We start from the raw sequence: 17,446 nt of genomic DNA on the forward strand, positions 1-17,446 counted from the left end.
TAATACAATATTGACTTTGAATGAACATCGCTCTTTTATTTAAAAATCCAATGCCGCCGTTTTTAACTCCATATGAAATCATTTCTAGGTAAAAAAATGAAGTACCTTGCTGTGATTGTTTTCAATTAAAATGGTCAAAAAATTGCTTCTTAGGTAAGAGCAACATCTCAAGCAAGGATTTTGCTGGGACTGTCAGGGAGTTGTCTCAGTAGGGAGGGAAAACTGAAAAAGAGCTGTTATTAGCAGAGAGGTTTGGAACTCTCTTATTGGTCTGTTAACTACTTTACCGTCTGGTGATGTCACCAGGCAGGCCAAAACTCCATTCCACCAAAACAGGCTGAAATGTCAAATTCGAACAGTTCTTACACTAAAAGGGTATTATCATAATTTCACAGTATTTTTCCAACCTCATTGTGTGGAAATGTGTATAAAAGACAGGAAATCACATTTTTGACTACACTGGACCTTTTAACCTATGTTTTCTCATTCACACAGACGAGAGTTCGGAGGGGAGAGCCTCTACATCAGGAGAACCTAAAGAAACCTAGGGGGATCTTGGATTGTAAACTGTCATGGTCAAAACATATTGATACAACAGTAGCTAAGATGAGAAGTCTGTCCATAATAAAGCGCTGCTCTGCCTTCTTAACAACACTATCAACAAGGCAGGTCCTACAGGCCCTGATTTTGTCGCACCTGGACTACTGTTCAGTAGTGTGGTCAGGTGCCACAAAGAGAGATTTGAGAAAATTGCCGTTGGCTCAGAACAGGGCAGCACGGCTGGCCATTAAAAGTACACGGAGAGCTAACATTAATGACATGCATGTCAATCTCTCATGGCTCAAAGTGGAAGAGAGATTGACTTCATCATTACTTGTTTTTGTAAGAGGTGTTGACAAGCTGAAGGTACCGAGCTGTCTGTTTAAAATACTGGCACACAGCTTGGACACCCATGCATACCCCACAAGACAAGCCACCAGAGGTCCCTTCATAGTCCCCAAGTCCAGAACAGACAATGGGAGGCGCACAATACTACATAGAGCCATGACTACATGGAACTCTATTCCACGTCAGGTAACTGATGCAAGCAGTAGAATCAGATTTTAAAAAGCAGGTAAAAATACATCTTATGGAACAACTGGGACTTTGAAGAGACACACACAAAGGTACAGACACATTGTGATGTTGTTGTATGGTGGTATTGAACATGTGTTGTGGACATGTGGTGGTGTAGGGATGTTATATGATGTACGGTTTTATCTTTAGTTCATTCAGTACAAACATAGTTCCCTGCGTTATCTGTTGTTTTATATGTAATGTGGACGCTTTGCTGTGTTTGGACCCCAGGAAGAGTAGCTGCTGCCGTGGCAACATGGGGATCCCTAATAAATACACATACAACATTTGGCAAATCATAATTCTATCCTCCTGATTCCTGCTTACAAGCTAAAACTAAAGCAGGAAGTACCAGTGACTCGTTCAATACGTAAGTGGTCAGAGGACGCAGATGCTACGCTACAGGACTGTTTTGCTAGCACAGACTGGAATATGTTCCGGGATTCAGACAATGGCATTGAGGAGTATACCATCTCAGTCACCGGCTTCATCAAGAAGTGCATTGACGATGTCGCCCCCACAGTGACCGTACATACATGTCCCAACCAGAAGCCATGGATTACAGGTAACATCCGCACCGAGCTAAAGGCTAGAGCTGCCACTTTCAAGGAGCGGGACAACACTGAAGCATGCATGAGTGCACCAGCTGTTCCGGATGACTGTGTGATCACGCTTTCCGTACGCGATGTGAGCTAGACCTATAAACAGGTCAACATTCACAAAGCCGCGGGGCCAGACAGATTACCAGGACATCTACTCAAAGCATGCGCGGACCAACTAGCAAGTGTCCTCACTGACATTTGACAGGTTGAATGAGTTGGCGTGTCCAAACTTTTGACTGGTACTGTATATACTAGGCTGTGTCAGAGGAAGGCCCCCAAAAAATTGTCAAAGACTCCTGTCACCCAAGTCATAGACTGTTCTCTCTGCTACCGCATGGAAAGTGGTACCCGGAGCACCAAGTCATAGACTGTTCTCTCTGCTACCGCATGGAAAGTGGTACCCGGAGCACCAAGTCATAGACTGTTCTCTCTGCTACCGCACGGCAAACGGTACCGGAGCACCAAGTCATAGACTGTTCTCTCTGCTACCGCACGGCAAACGGTACCGGAGCACCAAGTCATAGACTGTTCTCTCTGCTACCGCACGGCAAGCGGTACCCGGAGCACCAAGTCTATGTCCAAAAGGCTCCTTATCAGCTTCTACCACCAAGCCATTAGACTGCTGAACAATTAATCAAATGGCCTTCCGGACTATTTACATTGACCCCCTCCTCCTTTATTTTTACACTGCTGCTACTCGCTGCTCATTATCAATGCATAGTCACTTTGCATCTATCTACATGTACAAATTACCTCGACTAACCTGTAACCCCACACATTGACTCGGTACCGGTACCCCCTGTATATAGCCTCCACATTGACTCGGTACCGGTACCCCCTGTATATAGCCTCCACATTGACTCGGTACCGGTACCCCCTGTATATAGCCTCCACATTGACTCTGTACCGGTACCCCCTGTATATAGTCTCCACAATCTGGCATTTCTGCTTTCCACAACCCGAGTCGTATTGATAACCGTGCCAATAAAAGCTATGACGTCAACTTGATTCATTATTCAACGTGTCCTTTGACACCAGGCATTCATGAGAGCAAGATTTCTGAACAGGCCTCCAAACCAGCAGAAACACCAGCCAGGACCAGCAGAAACACAACCAACATTAGGTCCAGTTGTTCCATCATTCCACTGTAGTTCCATCATTCCTCACTGTAGTTCCATCATTCCTCACTGTAGTTCCATCATTCCTCACTGTAGTTCCATCATTCCTCACTGTAGTTCCATCATTCCTCACAGTTGTTCCATCATTCCACTGTAGTTCCATCATTCCTCACTGTAGTTCCATCATTCCTCACTGTAGTTCCATCATTCCTCACAGTTGTTCCATCATTCCAATGTAGTTCCATCATTCCTCACAGTTGTTCCATCATTCCACTGTAGTTCCATCATTCCTCACTGTAGTTCCATCATTCCTCACTGTAGTTCCATCATTCCACTGTAGTTCCATCATTCCTCAGAGATATTGGGGGTAACAGATGTTACATTTGAAATGGTTCTTGACATGCTGAACAATACTAAGGGGGGAGTGTTTCAGCATGATATACATACAGTTTAATGGGGTAGGAGGGTTGGGGAGTGTTTTGGGGGGGAGGGGAGGGGAGGGGGGCTGGTAGAAGTTAGTATTTGGTTGTTATGATATTTTCATGGTGGTACAGAATTGGTCAGATCATGATTGATCGTACAGTCCAGAACAGTAGGTGGCGGCATGCACTTAAACGTTTGTTTGCGGACCGCCAAGATGCCATAGAAAAAGATGAACTGGTGGTGGCGGTAATGCAGAATGAGTCGGCAGGAGAGTCTAGTATGAACCGGAAGTTAGACCGGAAAGAGGAAATGACTAATGTAGCTAACTGGTAGCTAACCATGAATATATTATTTAGTGTACAGGTAAATATTGTCAATAATTCCTCAGGTTTCTATCAAACTGTAACGTTAGTAACACGCTAGTGTCCCAAAGAGCCTTCTGCTGATTTGAGGTAATGCGGATAGACAGAAGAATCTAACCCGGAAGATGGCCGGGATGAAAGAAGACGCTTCTGTTGATAGATAGCTAGCTTAGCTTGGTAGTGTGTGAAAGGTGTCCGATATCATTTGATGTCGTTTAAATTAGACTTTGATATTGCCCAACTCGGACTATATAAGTGGAGCTAGCGATATTTTCAACGACAATTTCATACAGTTTTGCTATCTGGTATAGGAAAGTAAATTATATAGCTACCGTTGGCCTAGCTAGTTAGCTAGCTGAGTTGTATGGAAAGTAATCCGCTAGCTAATGTGACCTCGTGGTGAACTGTCGGGGATTTGAGGAGAATCTGCTTTAGTTTAATTCAGTGACCAAACTCTTTCATAGGAAACTATTTCTGAAGAATTCACGATGAATGAGGTGAGTGACTATAACTAATGCTAAACCAGTCGGGATGGATATGCCTAAAGTATTGGCTAGTTAGCTAATTCATTTAGCTATTTATTAAAGCGGAAATCATCAGTTGAAACAATCACATCTTGCTTCCCCTCTTTAAAGCTCATAAAAAGTTGAGGGGTGGCCTGAAGAAATGTAACCACTCTCAAATTCATAAACAGGGCTATTGATGCAAGCACTGACCATCCATGATATGGGCTATTGATGCAAGCACTGACCATCCATGATATGAACATGATAGTTTTAACCATGTTTTGAGGTTATATAGTGTTTGTTTACATTTAGTTTGTTTACAAACATCGGAGTAAAACAAGTTTAGATTTTGGGTTCTGATGGGTATATATAACTAATTCATTCTTATTCTTTGTTTTAGTATTCTGCGGACCCGTCCAACCCCCATCTCTCCTGCTCCACTGAACCCAACCCTCCAGAGTCACTGGTTCCTGACTCTAACCATAGAGACATCGACAACTGCAGTGAAATACCCAGATTTAACATTGTAGTCAAGGAGGAGGAAGACTGGGACATGGATAATACTGGTAAATAAACATGCTTAATTAATTAAATCTCAGAGATTATACAGTTCCATTCCATATATAGCAGTTTAATTGGTAACACTTTATTTGGATAGTCCACCTGTTGATTTTCTACAGACTATCAGTAGCATGTCAACTAATACATTTACATAGTAATTTAGCAGACTCTCTGATCCAGAGCCACTACAGTAGTGAGTCATTTAGCAGACTCTCTGATCCAGAGTCACTACAGTAGTGAGTCATTTAGCAGACTCTCTGATCCAACGCCACTACAGTGGTGATTCATTTAGCAGACTCTCTGATCCAGAGCCTCTACAGTAGTGAGTCATTTAGCAGACTCTGATCCACTAGCCCTAACCTTACCCTTATTCTAAACATAACCCTGGCCCTAACCTTACCCTTATTCTAAACATAACCCTGGCCCTAACCTTACCCTTATTCTAAACATAACCCTAACCGTAACCTTGGCAAGCAGTTGCTTATCAACAGATAGTGTGACCATCTGTATAGCAGCTACATATGGACTATCTGTTTATTTCAATAAAAAGTTAATTGTTTATGGAATAAAAACACAGGAGAATGACCGATAATAGCTGGAAAATAGTAATACGTTTTGTTTACCCCTGAATCATTCCATGTCATTTCAGCCATGACACCCACCATCACAATGATTCTTATGAAATAGTGTCTGTAGTTAGTAACAGGTAAGATTAGCATTCCTGCAACATTATTTTGTTGAAATTACATTTCATCTCTGAGAAATGAAGCTAATTGATTGCATCCAAATTGGCCCTTTTGATTTATAGGATTCACATACTAGTCAATAAATACCAACATCTGATCTGGACCAAACCTATTCCTACCATTGAGTAAGATGCACTACATGGACATACTTTTAATTAGTGGATTTGGCTAATTAAGCTGCACCCGACAGGTGTATAAAATCAAGCACACAGCCATGCAATCTCCATAAACAAACATTGGTAATAGAATGGCCCGTACTGAAGAGCTCAACTGCCCCGATCAACTGTAAGTGCTGTTATTGTGAAGTGCAAACGTCTAGGAGCAACAACGGCTCAGCCGCGAAGTGGTAGGCCACACAAGCTCACGGAACGGGACTGCCGAGTGCTGTAGAGCGTAAAAATCGTCTTGTCCTCAGTTGCAACACTCACTACCGAGTTCCAAACTGCCTCTGGAAGTAACTTCAGCACAATAACTGTTTGTCGGGAGCTTCATGAAATGGGTTTCCATGGCCGAGCAGCCGCACACAAGCCTAAGATCACCATCCGCTATGTCAAGCGTCGGTTGGAGTGGTGTAAGGCTCGCTGCCATTGGACTCTGGAGCAGTGCTAACACTTTTTCTGGATTGATGAATTGTGCCGGAATGCATAGTGCCAACTGTAAAGTTTGTTGGAGGAGGAATAATGGTCTCGGGCTGTTTTTCATGGTTCGGGCTAGGCTCCTTAGTTCCAGTGAAGGGAAATCTTAGAGCTACAGCATACAATAACATTCTAGACGATTCTGTGCTTCCAACTTTGTGGCAACAGTTTGGTGAAGGCCCTTTCCTGTTTCAGCATGACATTTCCTCCGTTCACTGTTCCTCACCCCCAATGCCAATTCCTCCTTTGGCCGCCTTTCCTTCCAGTTCTCTGCTGCCAATGACTGGAACGAATTGCAAAAATCACTGAAGCTGGAGACTCATATCTCCCTCACTAACTTTAAGCATCAGCTGTCAGAGCATCTTACAGATCATTGCACCTGTACATAGCCCATCCAACTACCTCATCCCCATTTTGTTTTTGCTCCTTTTCACCCCAGTATCTCTACTTGCACATTCATCTTCTGCACATCTATCACTCCAGTGTTTAATTGCTAAATTGTAATTACTTCGCAACTATGGCCTATTTATTGCCTTACCTCCCTTATCTTACCTCATTTGCACACACTGTATATAGACTTTTCTACTATATTATTGACTGTATGTTTGTTTATTCCATGTGTAACTCTGTGTTGTTGTTTGTGTCGCACTGCTTTGCTTTATCTTGGCCAGGTCGCAGTTGTAAATGAGAACTTGTTCTCAACTGGCCTACCTGGATAAATAAAGGTCAAATTAAAAAAAAAAAAAATTTAATAAAGTGAGGTAGGCCGTAGAGGCGAATAATTACAATTTGGCATTAATACTGGAGTGATAGATGTGCAATTATGTTTATATACTGTTTTACCGACTTCATATGTATATACTGTATTCTAGTCAATGCTCATCCTATTTAACTACTGCTGTACACACCTTTTCTATTCATATACTGTCAATACACACCATCCTATATAACTACTGTCTATACACATCATCCTATATAACTACTGTCTATACACACCATCCTATATAACTACTGTCTATACACACCATCCTATATAACTACTGTCTATACACACCATCCTATATAACTACTGCTGTACACACCTTTTCTATTCATGTACTGTCCATACTGTCTATACACACCATTCTATATATATTCCAGACTGTTCTGATACATTTTGGTGGGATTTGTATGTATTGTTTTGTATTGTTAGGTAATACTGCACTGTTGGAGCTAGAAACATAAGCAGTTAGCTTCACCTGCTATAACAACGACAGAATACTCTGTGTAAACAACCAATAACATTTGATTTTATTTGATTTGGAGGTTTAGAATATCCCTCTGGTGGTTAACCTGGCACAGTTAGCCCTAAGCTATCTCATGGGAAAAGCTAACATGTAGCATTTTCGGGAAAAGTATGGATCCTATAATTTTACAGTATTTATTTTCTGTTTAGTCAGGAACAAACATTTTGACTCAGTCAGGGTGTTGACTAATTTGAGTTAATCCATACTCATGTCTTTACCACAGCAGAGAGACCTGACCACTGCTCTGACAGTGAAGGAAGTCCCTCTACATCAGGACTACCTGAACAACACCAGGGGAATCACACAGCTAAGAAGATTCACTTTTGTTCAGTGTGTGGAAAAAACTGTCACAAGTTATCAAAACTACAAATACATATGAGAACTCACACAGGAGAAAAACCTTACTCCTGCTCTGTCTGTGGGAAGCAATTCAGTGAGAAAGGAAACCTGAAAAAACACCAGACAATGCACACAGGAGAGAAGCTGTACAGTTGCTCCGTGTGCGGGGAAAGTTTCTCTTTATCGTCAAATCTTACCAAACACCAGAGAACACACACAGGAGAGAGTCCAGTGTCTGTAGCTGTAGAAGAGTGTGGTTTTACATCAGCACTGGTTATCAAAGAGGAGGAAGAGGATCCTGCTTTTGGTAAGTTAACCTCTCTAGGGTATGTGGGACGGTAGCGTCCCACCTCGTCAACAGCCAGTGAAACTGCAGGGCACCAAATTCAAAACAACAGAAATCCCATAATTTAAATTCCTCAAGCTTACAAGTACTTTACACCATTTTTAAGCTACACTTGTTGTAAATCCAGCCTAAGTGTCCGATTTCAAAAAGGTTTTACGACGAAAGCACACCAAACAATTATATTAGGTATGAGCCAAGTCACAGAAAAAGACAGCCATTTTTCCAGCCAAAGAGAGGAGTAACAAAAAGCAGAAATAGAGATAAAATGATTCACTAACCTTTGATGATCTTCATCAGATGACACTCATAGGACTTCATGTTACACAATACATATGTTTTGTTCGGTAAAGTTCATATTTATATCCAAAAATCTGAGTTTAGGCAAGACGCTACTGTATTAAAATGATTTACTATGAAAATTACTATAAAATCAAACTTTCATTAAATCACACATGAAAGATACCAAATTAAAGCTACACTGGTTGTGAATCCAGCCAACATGTCAGAATTCAAATAGGCTTTTCAGCGAAAGCATACGATGCTATTATCTGAGCATAGCACTTATAGTAAACAAAAGAGAGAAAACATTTCAACCCAGCAGGCGCCACACAAAACGCAGAAATAAAAATATAATTCATGCCTTACCTTTGACGAGCTTCTGTTGTTGGCACTCCAATGTGTCCCATAAACATCACAAATGGTCCTTTTGTTCGATTAATTCCGTCGATATATATCCAAAATGTCCATTTATTTGGCGCGTTTGATCCAGAAAAACACCGGTTCCAACTTGCTCAAACGTGACGACAAAATATCTCAAAGGTTACCTGTAAACTTTGCCAAACTACTTTTGTAATACAACTTTAGGTATTTTTACGTTAATAATCGATACAATTCCATACAGGATTAAAACGATATGTAGCATGCCTTCTGTTTGATTGAAGCGCATGTCCAGGACACCTGGAGTGCCTAAACTTCAAGATGGCCGTATTTCTTCATTACACAAAGGAATAACCTCAACCTATTTCTCAGGACTGTTGTGGAAGCCGTAGGAACTGCAAGCAATTCGCTTAGAAATCTGGTTTCCCAATGAAAACTCATTGAAAAGACAGTGACCTCAACAACAACAAAAACATTGAATGGTTTGTCCTCGGGGTTTCACCTGCTAAATAAGTTCTGTTATACTCACAGACATGATTCAAACAGTTTTAGAAACTTCAGAGTGTTTTTTTTATCCAAATCTACTAATAATATGCATATCTTATCTCCTGGGGATGAGTAACTGGCAGTTGAATTTGGGTATGCTTTTCATCCAAACGTGGAAATGCTGTCCCCTACCCTAGAGAAGTTAAAGGGACTTATTCTGTAAGGGTTTGAATAGAAAAACATTTGTTTTTATCAATCTTTATATTACTTTGTTATTCTAAGGGAAAAGTATATATCGTTACAGTTCCACATTTTTACATAGGATTGAAATGAAAAACTATCTTATCCCACAGCAGAGAGACCTAACCACTGCTCTGACAGTGAAGGGAGTCCCTCTACATCAGGACTACCTGAACAACACCAGGGGAATCACACAGCTAAGAAGATTCACTTTTGTTCAGTGTGTGGAAAAAATTGTCACAAGTTATCAAAACTACAAATACATATGAGAACTCACACAGGAGAAAAACCTTACTCCTGCTCTGTCTGTGGGAAGCAATTCAGTGACAAAGGAAACCTGAAAAAACACCAGACGTTGCACACAGGAGAGAGTCAAGTGTCTGTAGCTGTAGAAGAGTGTGGTCTAACATCAGCACTGGTTATCAAAGTGAAAGAGGAGGAAGAGGATCCTGCTTTTGGTAAGTTAAAGGGACTTATTCTGTAAGGGCAGGAATTGCCTAACTTTAAAAAAAAATCAATCTTTGCATTATTTTCAGTTATTGAAAGGGAAAAAATATACAGTGGGGAGAACAAGTATTTGAAACACTGACGATTTTGCAGGTTTTCCTACTTACAAAGCATGTAGAGGTCTGTAATTTTTATCATAGGTACACTTCAACTGTGAGAGACGGAATCAAAAATCCAGAAAATCACATTTGTATGATTTTTAAGTAAATAATTTGCATTTTATTGAATGACATAAGTATTTGATACATCAGAAAAGCAGAACTTAATATTTGGTACAGAAACCTTTGTTTGCAATTACAGAGATCATACGTTTCCTGTAGTTCTTGACCAGGTTTGCACACACTGCAGCAGGGATTTTGGCCCACTCCTCCATACAAACCTTCTCCAGATCCTTCAGGTTTCGGGGCTGTCGCTGGGCAATACGGACTTTCAGCTCCCTCCAAAGATTTTCTATTGGGTTCAGGTCTGGAGACTGGCTAGGCCACTCCAGGACCTTGAGAAGCTTCTTACGGAGCCACTCCTTAGTTGCCCTGGCTGTGTGTTTCGGGTCGTTGTCATGCTGGAAGACCCAGCCAGGACCCATCTTCAATGCTCTTACTGAGGGAAGGAGGTTGTTGGCCAAGATCTCGCGATACATGGCCCCATCCATCCTCCCCTCAATACGGTGCAGTCGTCCTGTCCCCTTTGCAGAAAAGCATCCCCAAAGAATGATGTTTCCACCTCCATGCATCATGGTTGGGATGGTGTTCTTGGGGTTGTACTCATCCTTCTTCTTCCTCCAAACACGGCGAGTGGAGTTTAGACCAAAAAGCTCTATTTTTGTATCATCAGACCACATGACCTTCTCCCATTCCTCCTCTGGATCATCCAGATGGTCATTGGCAAACTTCAGACGGGCCTGGACATGCGCTGGCTTGAGCAGGGGGACCTTGCGTGCGCTGCAGGATTTTAATCCATGACGGCGTAGTGTGTTACTAATGGTTTTCTTTGAGACTGTGGTCCCAGCTCTCTTCAGGTCATTGACCAGGTCCTGCCGTGTAGTTCTGGGCTGATCCCTCACCTTCCTCATGATCATTGATGCCCCACGAGGTGAGATCTTGCATGGAGCCCCAGACCGAGGGTGATTGACCGTCATCTTGAACTTCCATTTTCTAATAATTACGCCAACAGTTGTTGCCTTTTCACCAAGCTGCTTGCCTATTGTCCTGTAGCCCATCCCAACCTTGTGCAGGTCTACAATTTTATCCCTGATGTCCTTACACAGCTCTCGGTCTTGGCCATTGTGGAGAGGTTGGAGTCTGTTTGATTGAGTGTGTGGACAGGTGTCTTTTATACAGGTAACGAGTTCAAACAGGTGCAGTTAATACAGGTAATGAGTGGAGAACAGGAGGGCTTCTTAACCTGTTTGGCGTGCAAGCCCGACACCGGTACACTTATGACAACAGCCAGCTCAAAGTGCAGGGCGCGAAATTCAAAATTTTTTTTTTTTAAATATTTAACTTTCACACATTAACAAGTCCAATACAGCATATGAAAGGTACACATCTTGTGAATCAAGCCAACATGTCCGATTTTTAAAATGTTTTACAGGGAAGACAAAATATGTAAATCTATTAGCTAACCACGTTAGCAAAAGACACCACTTATTTACTCCAACAGTTTTTTACTCCATCAGTAGCTATCACAAATTCGACCAAATAAAGATATAAATAGCCACTAACCAAGAAACAACTTCATCAGATGACAATCTGATAACATATTTATTGTATAGCATATGTTTTGTTCGAAAAATTTGCATATTTCAGGTATAAATCATAGTTTACATTTCAGCTACAATCAGAAATTGCACCGAAAGCAGCCATAATATTTACAGACACCAACGTCAAATACCTAATTACTCATCATAAAACATTTCTGAAAAATACATAGTGTACAGCAATTGAAAGACAGGCATCTTGTGATTCCAGACAATATTTCCGATTTATCAAGTGTTTTACAGCGAAAACAAAATGTAGCGTTATATTAGCGTAGCCACAATAGCCAAAAACACAAGCAATTTCCCAGTAGCAAAAGTAAGCGATCGTAACAAACAGGCAAAAGATATATAATTTTTGACTAACCTTGATTTTCTTCCTCAGATGACAGTCCTATAACATCAGGTTATACATACACTTATGTTTTGTTCAAAAATTTGCATATTTAGAGCTGAAATCAGTGGTTACCCATTATGCTAACGTAGCTACTATTTCCCACAACGTTCGGATATTTTACTGACACTTTTTCTGACACACATATTCTGACCAAATAGCTATTCATAAACATAACTAAAAAATACATGTTGTATAGGAAATGATAGATCCATTAGTTATTAATGAAATCACAGTGTTAGAATTCTAAAAATAACTTCATTACGTTATGCAGCTTCGGTATAGCTTAGAGTAGCCAAAACGTTGGCCGCCCACGACTAGTACACAGTTCAACAGATATATGAAATAGCATCATAAAATATTTCTTACTTTTGCTGATCTTTCATCAGAATGTTGGACAAGGTGTCCTTTGTCCAGAACAGTCGGTGTTTGGATTTAGAACCTTCATTTTCCCTCTCGATTTAGGAAGCGCACTTGCCAAGTGGAACAAAGTTCTCCAACGTCAACAAAGTCAGAGAACGGAACACGGCAAAACTCCCGAAAATTTTTCAATAATCTGATGAAACTATATTGAAAAAACATACTTTACGATGATATGGTCACATGTATCAAATAAAATCTATCCCGGAGATGTTAGTCGTTCATAACGACAGCTAAACAGAAGGCAAATCCATGTCCCCTTTCGCGCGCTCCAGAAACAGGAAGTGGACGGTCACGTCAAACAAAGAGCTTTTATTCCACCTCAGACCAAGATAAACACAACATTTCTTCTCTCACCGCCTCTTGACAACCAGGGGAAGGTGTATGAAGTGTACGTAGACTCTTACGTATCATGCCCATGTATAGGCAGGAAGTTGAACAGAGCATCGATTTCTGACATTCCACTTCCTGGTCAGGAAATGTGCTGCAGAATGAGTTCTGTTTCACTCAGAGAAATAATTCAAACGGTTTTAGAAACTAGAGAGTGTTTTCTATCCAATAGTAATAATAATGTGCATATTGTAGGAGCAAGAATTGAGTACGAGGCCGTTTGAAATGGGCACGATTTAACTGGCTACTCAATACTGCCCCTTGCAGCCATAACAGGTTAAAGAAAAACGAACAGGTCTGTGAGAGCCGGAATTCTTACTGGTTGGTAGGTGATCAAATACTTATGTCATGCAATAAAATGCAAATGAATTACTTAAAAATCATACAATGTGATTTTCTGGATTTTTGTTTTAGATTCCGTCTCTCACAGTTGAAGTGTACCTATGATAAAAATTACAGACCTCTACATGCTTTGTAAGTAGGAAAACCTGCAAAATCGGCAGTGTATCAAATACTTGTTCTCCCCACTGTATATAGTTAGTTCCACAATACACATTGTTTATCCATCCCATCTTATCCCACAGCAGAGAGACATGACCACTGCTCTGACAGTGAAGGAAGTCCCTCTACATCAGCACTACCTGAACAACACCAGGGGAATCACACAGCTAAGAAGATTCACTTTTGTTCAGTGTGTGGAAAAAACTGTCACAAGTTATCAAAGTTACAAATACATATGAGAACTCACACAGGAGAAAAACCGTACTCCTGCTCTGTCTGTGGGAAGCAATTCAGTGACAAAGGAAACCTGAAAAAACACCAGACAATGCACACAGGAGAGAAGCTGTACAGTTGCTCCGTGTGCGGGGAAAGTTTCTCTTCATCGTCAAATCTTACCAAACACCAGAGAACGCACACAAGAGAGAGTCATGGTCTTATACCAGCACTGGTTATCAAAGTGAAAGAGGAGGAGGAGGATCCTGCTTTTGGTAAGTTAAAGGGATTTATTCTGTAAGGGGTTGAATAGAAGAAAAAAAAAATGTATACATAACTTTTAAAACTATAGTGACAATTCCACATTTTCGCATCGTTTATCCATCCAATCTTATCCCACAGCAGAGAGACATGACCACTGCACTGACAGTGAAGTGAGTCACTCTACATCAGGAGAACCTAAAACAAAACAGGAGAATCACACAGCAAAGAGCTCTCACTGCTGTTCAGTGTGCGGAAGAGATTGCCAAAAGCTATCATCACTGCTAATACATATGAGAATACACACAGGAGAAAAACCATACCCTTGCTCTGTGTGTGGAAAGCAGTTCCGCGTAAAAAGACATCTTCAAGACCACCAGAAAGTGCACACTGGAGAGAAACCTTACGTCTGCTCCAAATGTGACAAGAGGTTTGGTTTCGCCTCAGCCTTGAAAAGGCACCAGTGGTTACACGCAGAAGAGAAACCTTACTCCTGCTCTGTGTGTGGGAAGGGCTTCGGCCGTCCAGATCAGTTAAAGGACCACTCTCTGCAACACGCAGGGAAACCCCACTGCTGTTCTGTGTGTGGGAAGTGTTTCAGCCGTCCAGATCAGTTAAAGGACCACTCTCTGCAACATGCAGGGAAACCCCACTACTGTTCTGTGTGTGGGAAGTGTTTCAGTGAGAAGGGGTATCTTGAAGACCACCAGTTAGTGCACACTGGAGAGAAACGACACCCTTGCCCTGTCTGCAAGAAGAGTTTTGTAAGATTAGCAGGCCTTAAAGTCCACCACAGATATCATACAGGAGAGAAACCTTACAACTGCGCTAAATGCGGCCAGAGCTTCATTAGTTCTCAAAAACTTCAGAGACACCAGAAAACACATGTTGGTTTACCACCTGTTGAGTTTCAAAACCCTGTTACAATTGAAGGAGAGAGGGAGGGAGAATATGAGGAAGAGGAAGTTGGTGGTCTGATTAATTCAGATGGAGAAGAGGTTGGTTGGGATCTTCATCGTCTCGGTAAGTGGAAGCAGAACAGCCATGAATTACATTAATACAATATTGACTTTGAATGAACATCGCTCTTTTATTTAAAAATCCAATGCAGCCATTTTTTACTCCATATGAAATCATTTCTGGGTAAAAAGTAAGTACCTTACTGTGATTGTTTTCAATTAAAATGGTAAAAAATAAACAAGCAACATCTCATGCAAGGATTTTGCTGGGACTGTCAGGGAGTTGTCTGAGTAGGGAGGGGAAACCTGAAAACTAGCTGTTATTAGCAAAGAGGTTTGGAACTCTCTTATTGGTCTGTTAACTACTTTACCGTCTGGTGATGTCACCAGGCAGGCCAAAACTCCATCCCACCAAAACAGGCTGAAAATTCAAACAGCTCTTACACTAAAAGGGTATTATCATAATTTCACAGTATTTTTTTTCCAACATCATAGTGTGGAAATGTGTATAAAAGACAGGAAATCACATTTTTGACTGCACTGGACCTTTTAACCTATGTTTTCTCATTCACTCAGACGGGAGTTCGGAGGGGAGAGCCTCTACATCAGGAGAACCTAAAGAAACCTAGGGGAATCTCAAAGCTCAGAGATACAGTTGCTCTGTGTGTGGGAAAGACTGGCTACGGTTATTTGATCTGAAAAGACAAAATGACAACGCACACAGGAGAGAAATCGTACAGCTGTTTTGTTTGTGGGAAGAGTTTTAGACGAGCAGACCTCATGAAGCTACACTTTTGGACACACAAAGGAGACGCATGGAGAGAAACCTTACCCCTGTTCTGTCTGTGGGAAGGCTTTAGCAAGATCAGACCTTTAAAATGCACAATACAGTTCATACAGAAGAGAAACCTTACAGCTGTGCTGAATGTAGCCAGAGCTTTTTGCCATAGTTTGTACATCTGCGTTGTTATATTGCTTATATAGGTCTATCTCATTAGTATCTTATTAATAATTTTAGGTAATATAAGAATGATGCATTTAATTGTTTTTCCTTACTTTGTGTGTAATAATTATCTCTGGTGATTTTCTCCATGGGGGGGTTGAGATAGAGACCCAACAACATATTATATTATAGTATCCCTTCCTCGTAACCATGTTTGCCAGTGACAGTCTCTTCCCGTTCAAATATTTTTGTTAATCAAAAAGTTCAGTAATATACCCATGTAATTCCAGCTCATATTGCAGGGTTGTTTTCCCTTTTCAGTGCGTCTGTCCGTCTATAAAAGTGAATCCTTGTGATTGTATTGTCCTTCCTTTTTAGACCGCGTAGGCCTAATAAAATACTTCAAATAGCAGGCTAACCGCTGAGTCTGGGTTTCTGTCTTTCTCTGCGGTTAAGGCCTCAACATCATCTGAATTTCTGTCGCTGCCCATTTCGTAATTGCTGAATGAATAGGCCACATCGCAGCTCTTTTTCTTGCAGTTGCTTATACTTTAGAGCTAAGTGTTAATTATAAAAGAACAATAATTTTGTGAATTTACTGAACGTGAATGTACTAATGTGTGTGTGTATGGCTTCAAAAGTTAAAACTCGTGTCGACGTTCATTATTATTGAAGGAGAATGCCGTTCTTATCCAGTTAGACAAATCCACAAGGAGTCAGTAGAAACCATCCTTATTGAAGCTAGTCGGCCATCAGTTCCACTCGGACAGATTCATGTGTAGACCCTAAAAGTTTGTGTGCAACGTTTGTCACCGTTTATAGTTCATTTTAATGTATTGTTTACAGTTACATTGTAGTGGCTTTGCTGGCATTCATCTAAAAAAATGTGTTTTCCCCAACAAGGTTGATGTGCTGAAGTCACCACTGGACAACATTATTATTGAGACCTGTAGCTACACGTTGCATGTTGTCCACGATGAACATGTGACTAAATCCAATGGATCTTTCAAATCTCCACGGTAACAGAGAGCAGGAGGTGCCATTTGACAGAGAAGCCTTGAGCGACAGAATGGACTCTTTCTCGTTAATGTCCCAGCCCCCTTATTATCTCAACCAATCATGGGCTGCTTCTTCTTCGATGAGGTTTAACAGCAGTTGGCATCCAGTAAATGATGCATTACCGCCACCTACTGGACTGGAGTATAACTCCCTTATACTTTGCTTGGAAAAATAAACAAATTCCCTATCCCATCTAACACTCAGTAAAATAGAAAAGGAAACACCACCCTACTCCACTATTTAAATCTATTTAGTCCTACTTCAGGTCAACAACCTGAAAGGATGGGACACCACCACTTAACACACCCTGTAACTTTTCTGACGTCAAGTCTCTCACACACAAATACCTCTGCAGCTGCCACCACAACCTCTATTTTCTGTGACTTACGTTACATTCCTTCAATGCAGTTGATAACCATTGCTATAAATGCTAAAAATCTATTCTTACTTAAACATATACAGTACCAGTCAAAAGTTTGGACACAACTACTCATTCAAGGGTTTTTCTTTATTTGTACTATTTTCTGCATTGTAGAATAATAGTGAAGACATCAAAACTATGAAATAACACATATGGAATCATGTAGTAACCAAAAAAGTGCTAAATAGATCAAAATGTATTT

General features: G+C 40.9%; 1 protein-coding gene across 3 annotated transcripts; it reads left to right on the forward strand.

Annotated features, from left to right (window-relative positions):
- The first annotated feature begins 3,562 nt into the window (after positions 1 to 3,562).
- LOC120039568 (zinc finger protein 883-like) lies at positions 3,563 to 16,173 on the forward strand. Of its 3 annotated transcripts, none has more exons than XM_038984986.1 (7): positions 3,563 to 3,622; positions 4,528 to 4,693; positions 7,579 to 8,001; positions 9,537 to 9,881; positions 13,472 to 13,876; positions 14,004 to 14,885; positions 15,398 to 16,173. In XM_038984986.1, the coding sequence occupies exons 1-7, from the start codon at positions 3,599 to 3,601 to the stop codon at positions 15,448 to 15,450; spliced, it is 2,298 nt and encodes a 765-aa protein (XP_038840914.1). In that variant the 5' UTR covers positions 3,563 to 3,598; the 3' UTR covers positions 15,451 to 16,173. The 3 variants fall into 3 exon arrangements, with proteins under 3 accessions (XP_038840914.1, XP_038840916.1, XP_038840915.1); XM_038984987.1 differs by having other exon boundaries at positions 3,588 to 4,118; XM_038984988.1 differs by lacking the exon at positions 9,537 to 9,881.
- The last annotated feature ends 1,273 nt before the right edge of the window (positions 16,174 to 17,446 follow it).

Source organism: Salvelinus namaycush, unplaced genomic scaffold (assembly GCF_016432855.1).
Source record: "Salvelinus namaycush isolate Seneca unplaced genomic scaffold, SaNama_1.0 Scaffold28, whole genome shotgun sequence".
Taxonomy (NCBI): domain Eukaryota; kingdom Metazoa; phylum Chordata; class Actinopteri; order Salmoniformes; family Salmonidae; genus Salvelinus; species Salvelinus namaycush.

Coding starts and splice junctions, on each gene's coding strand:
- LOC120039568 (XM_038984986.1), top strand. CDS start 3,599: ATGAATATATTATTTAGTGTACAG. Junction 3,623..4,527: donor ATATATTATTTAGTGTACAG/GTAAATATTGTC, acceptor TCTTTGTTTTAG/TATTCTGCGGACCCGTCCAA. Junction 8,002..9,536: donor GGAAGAGGATCCTGCTTTTG/GTAAGTTAACCT, acceptor CTTATCCCACAG/CAGAGAGACCTAACCACTGC.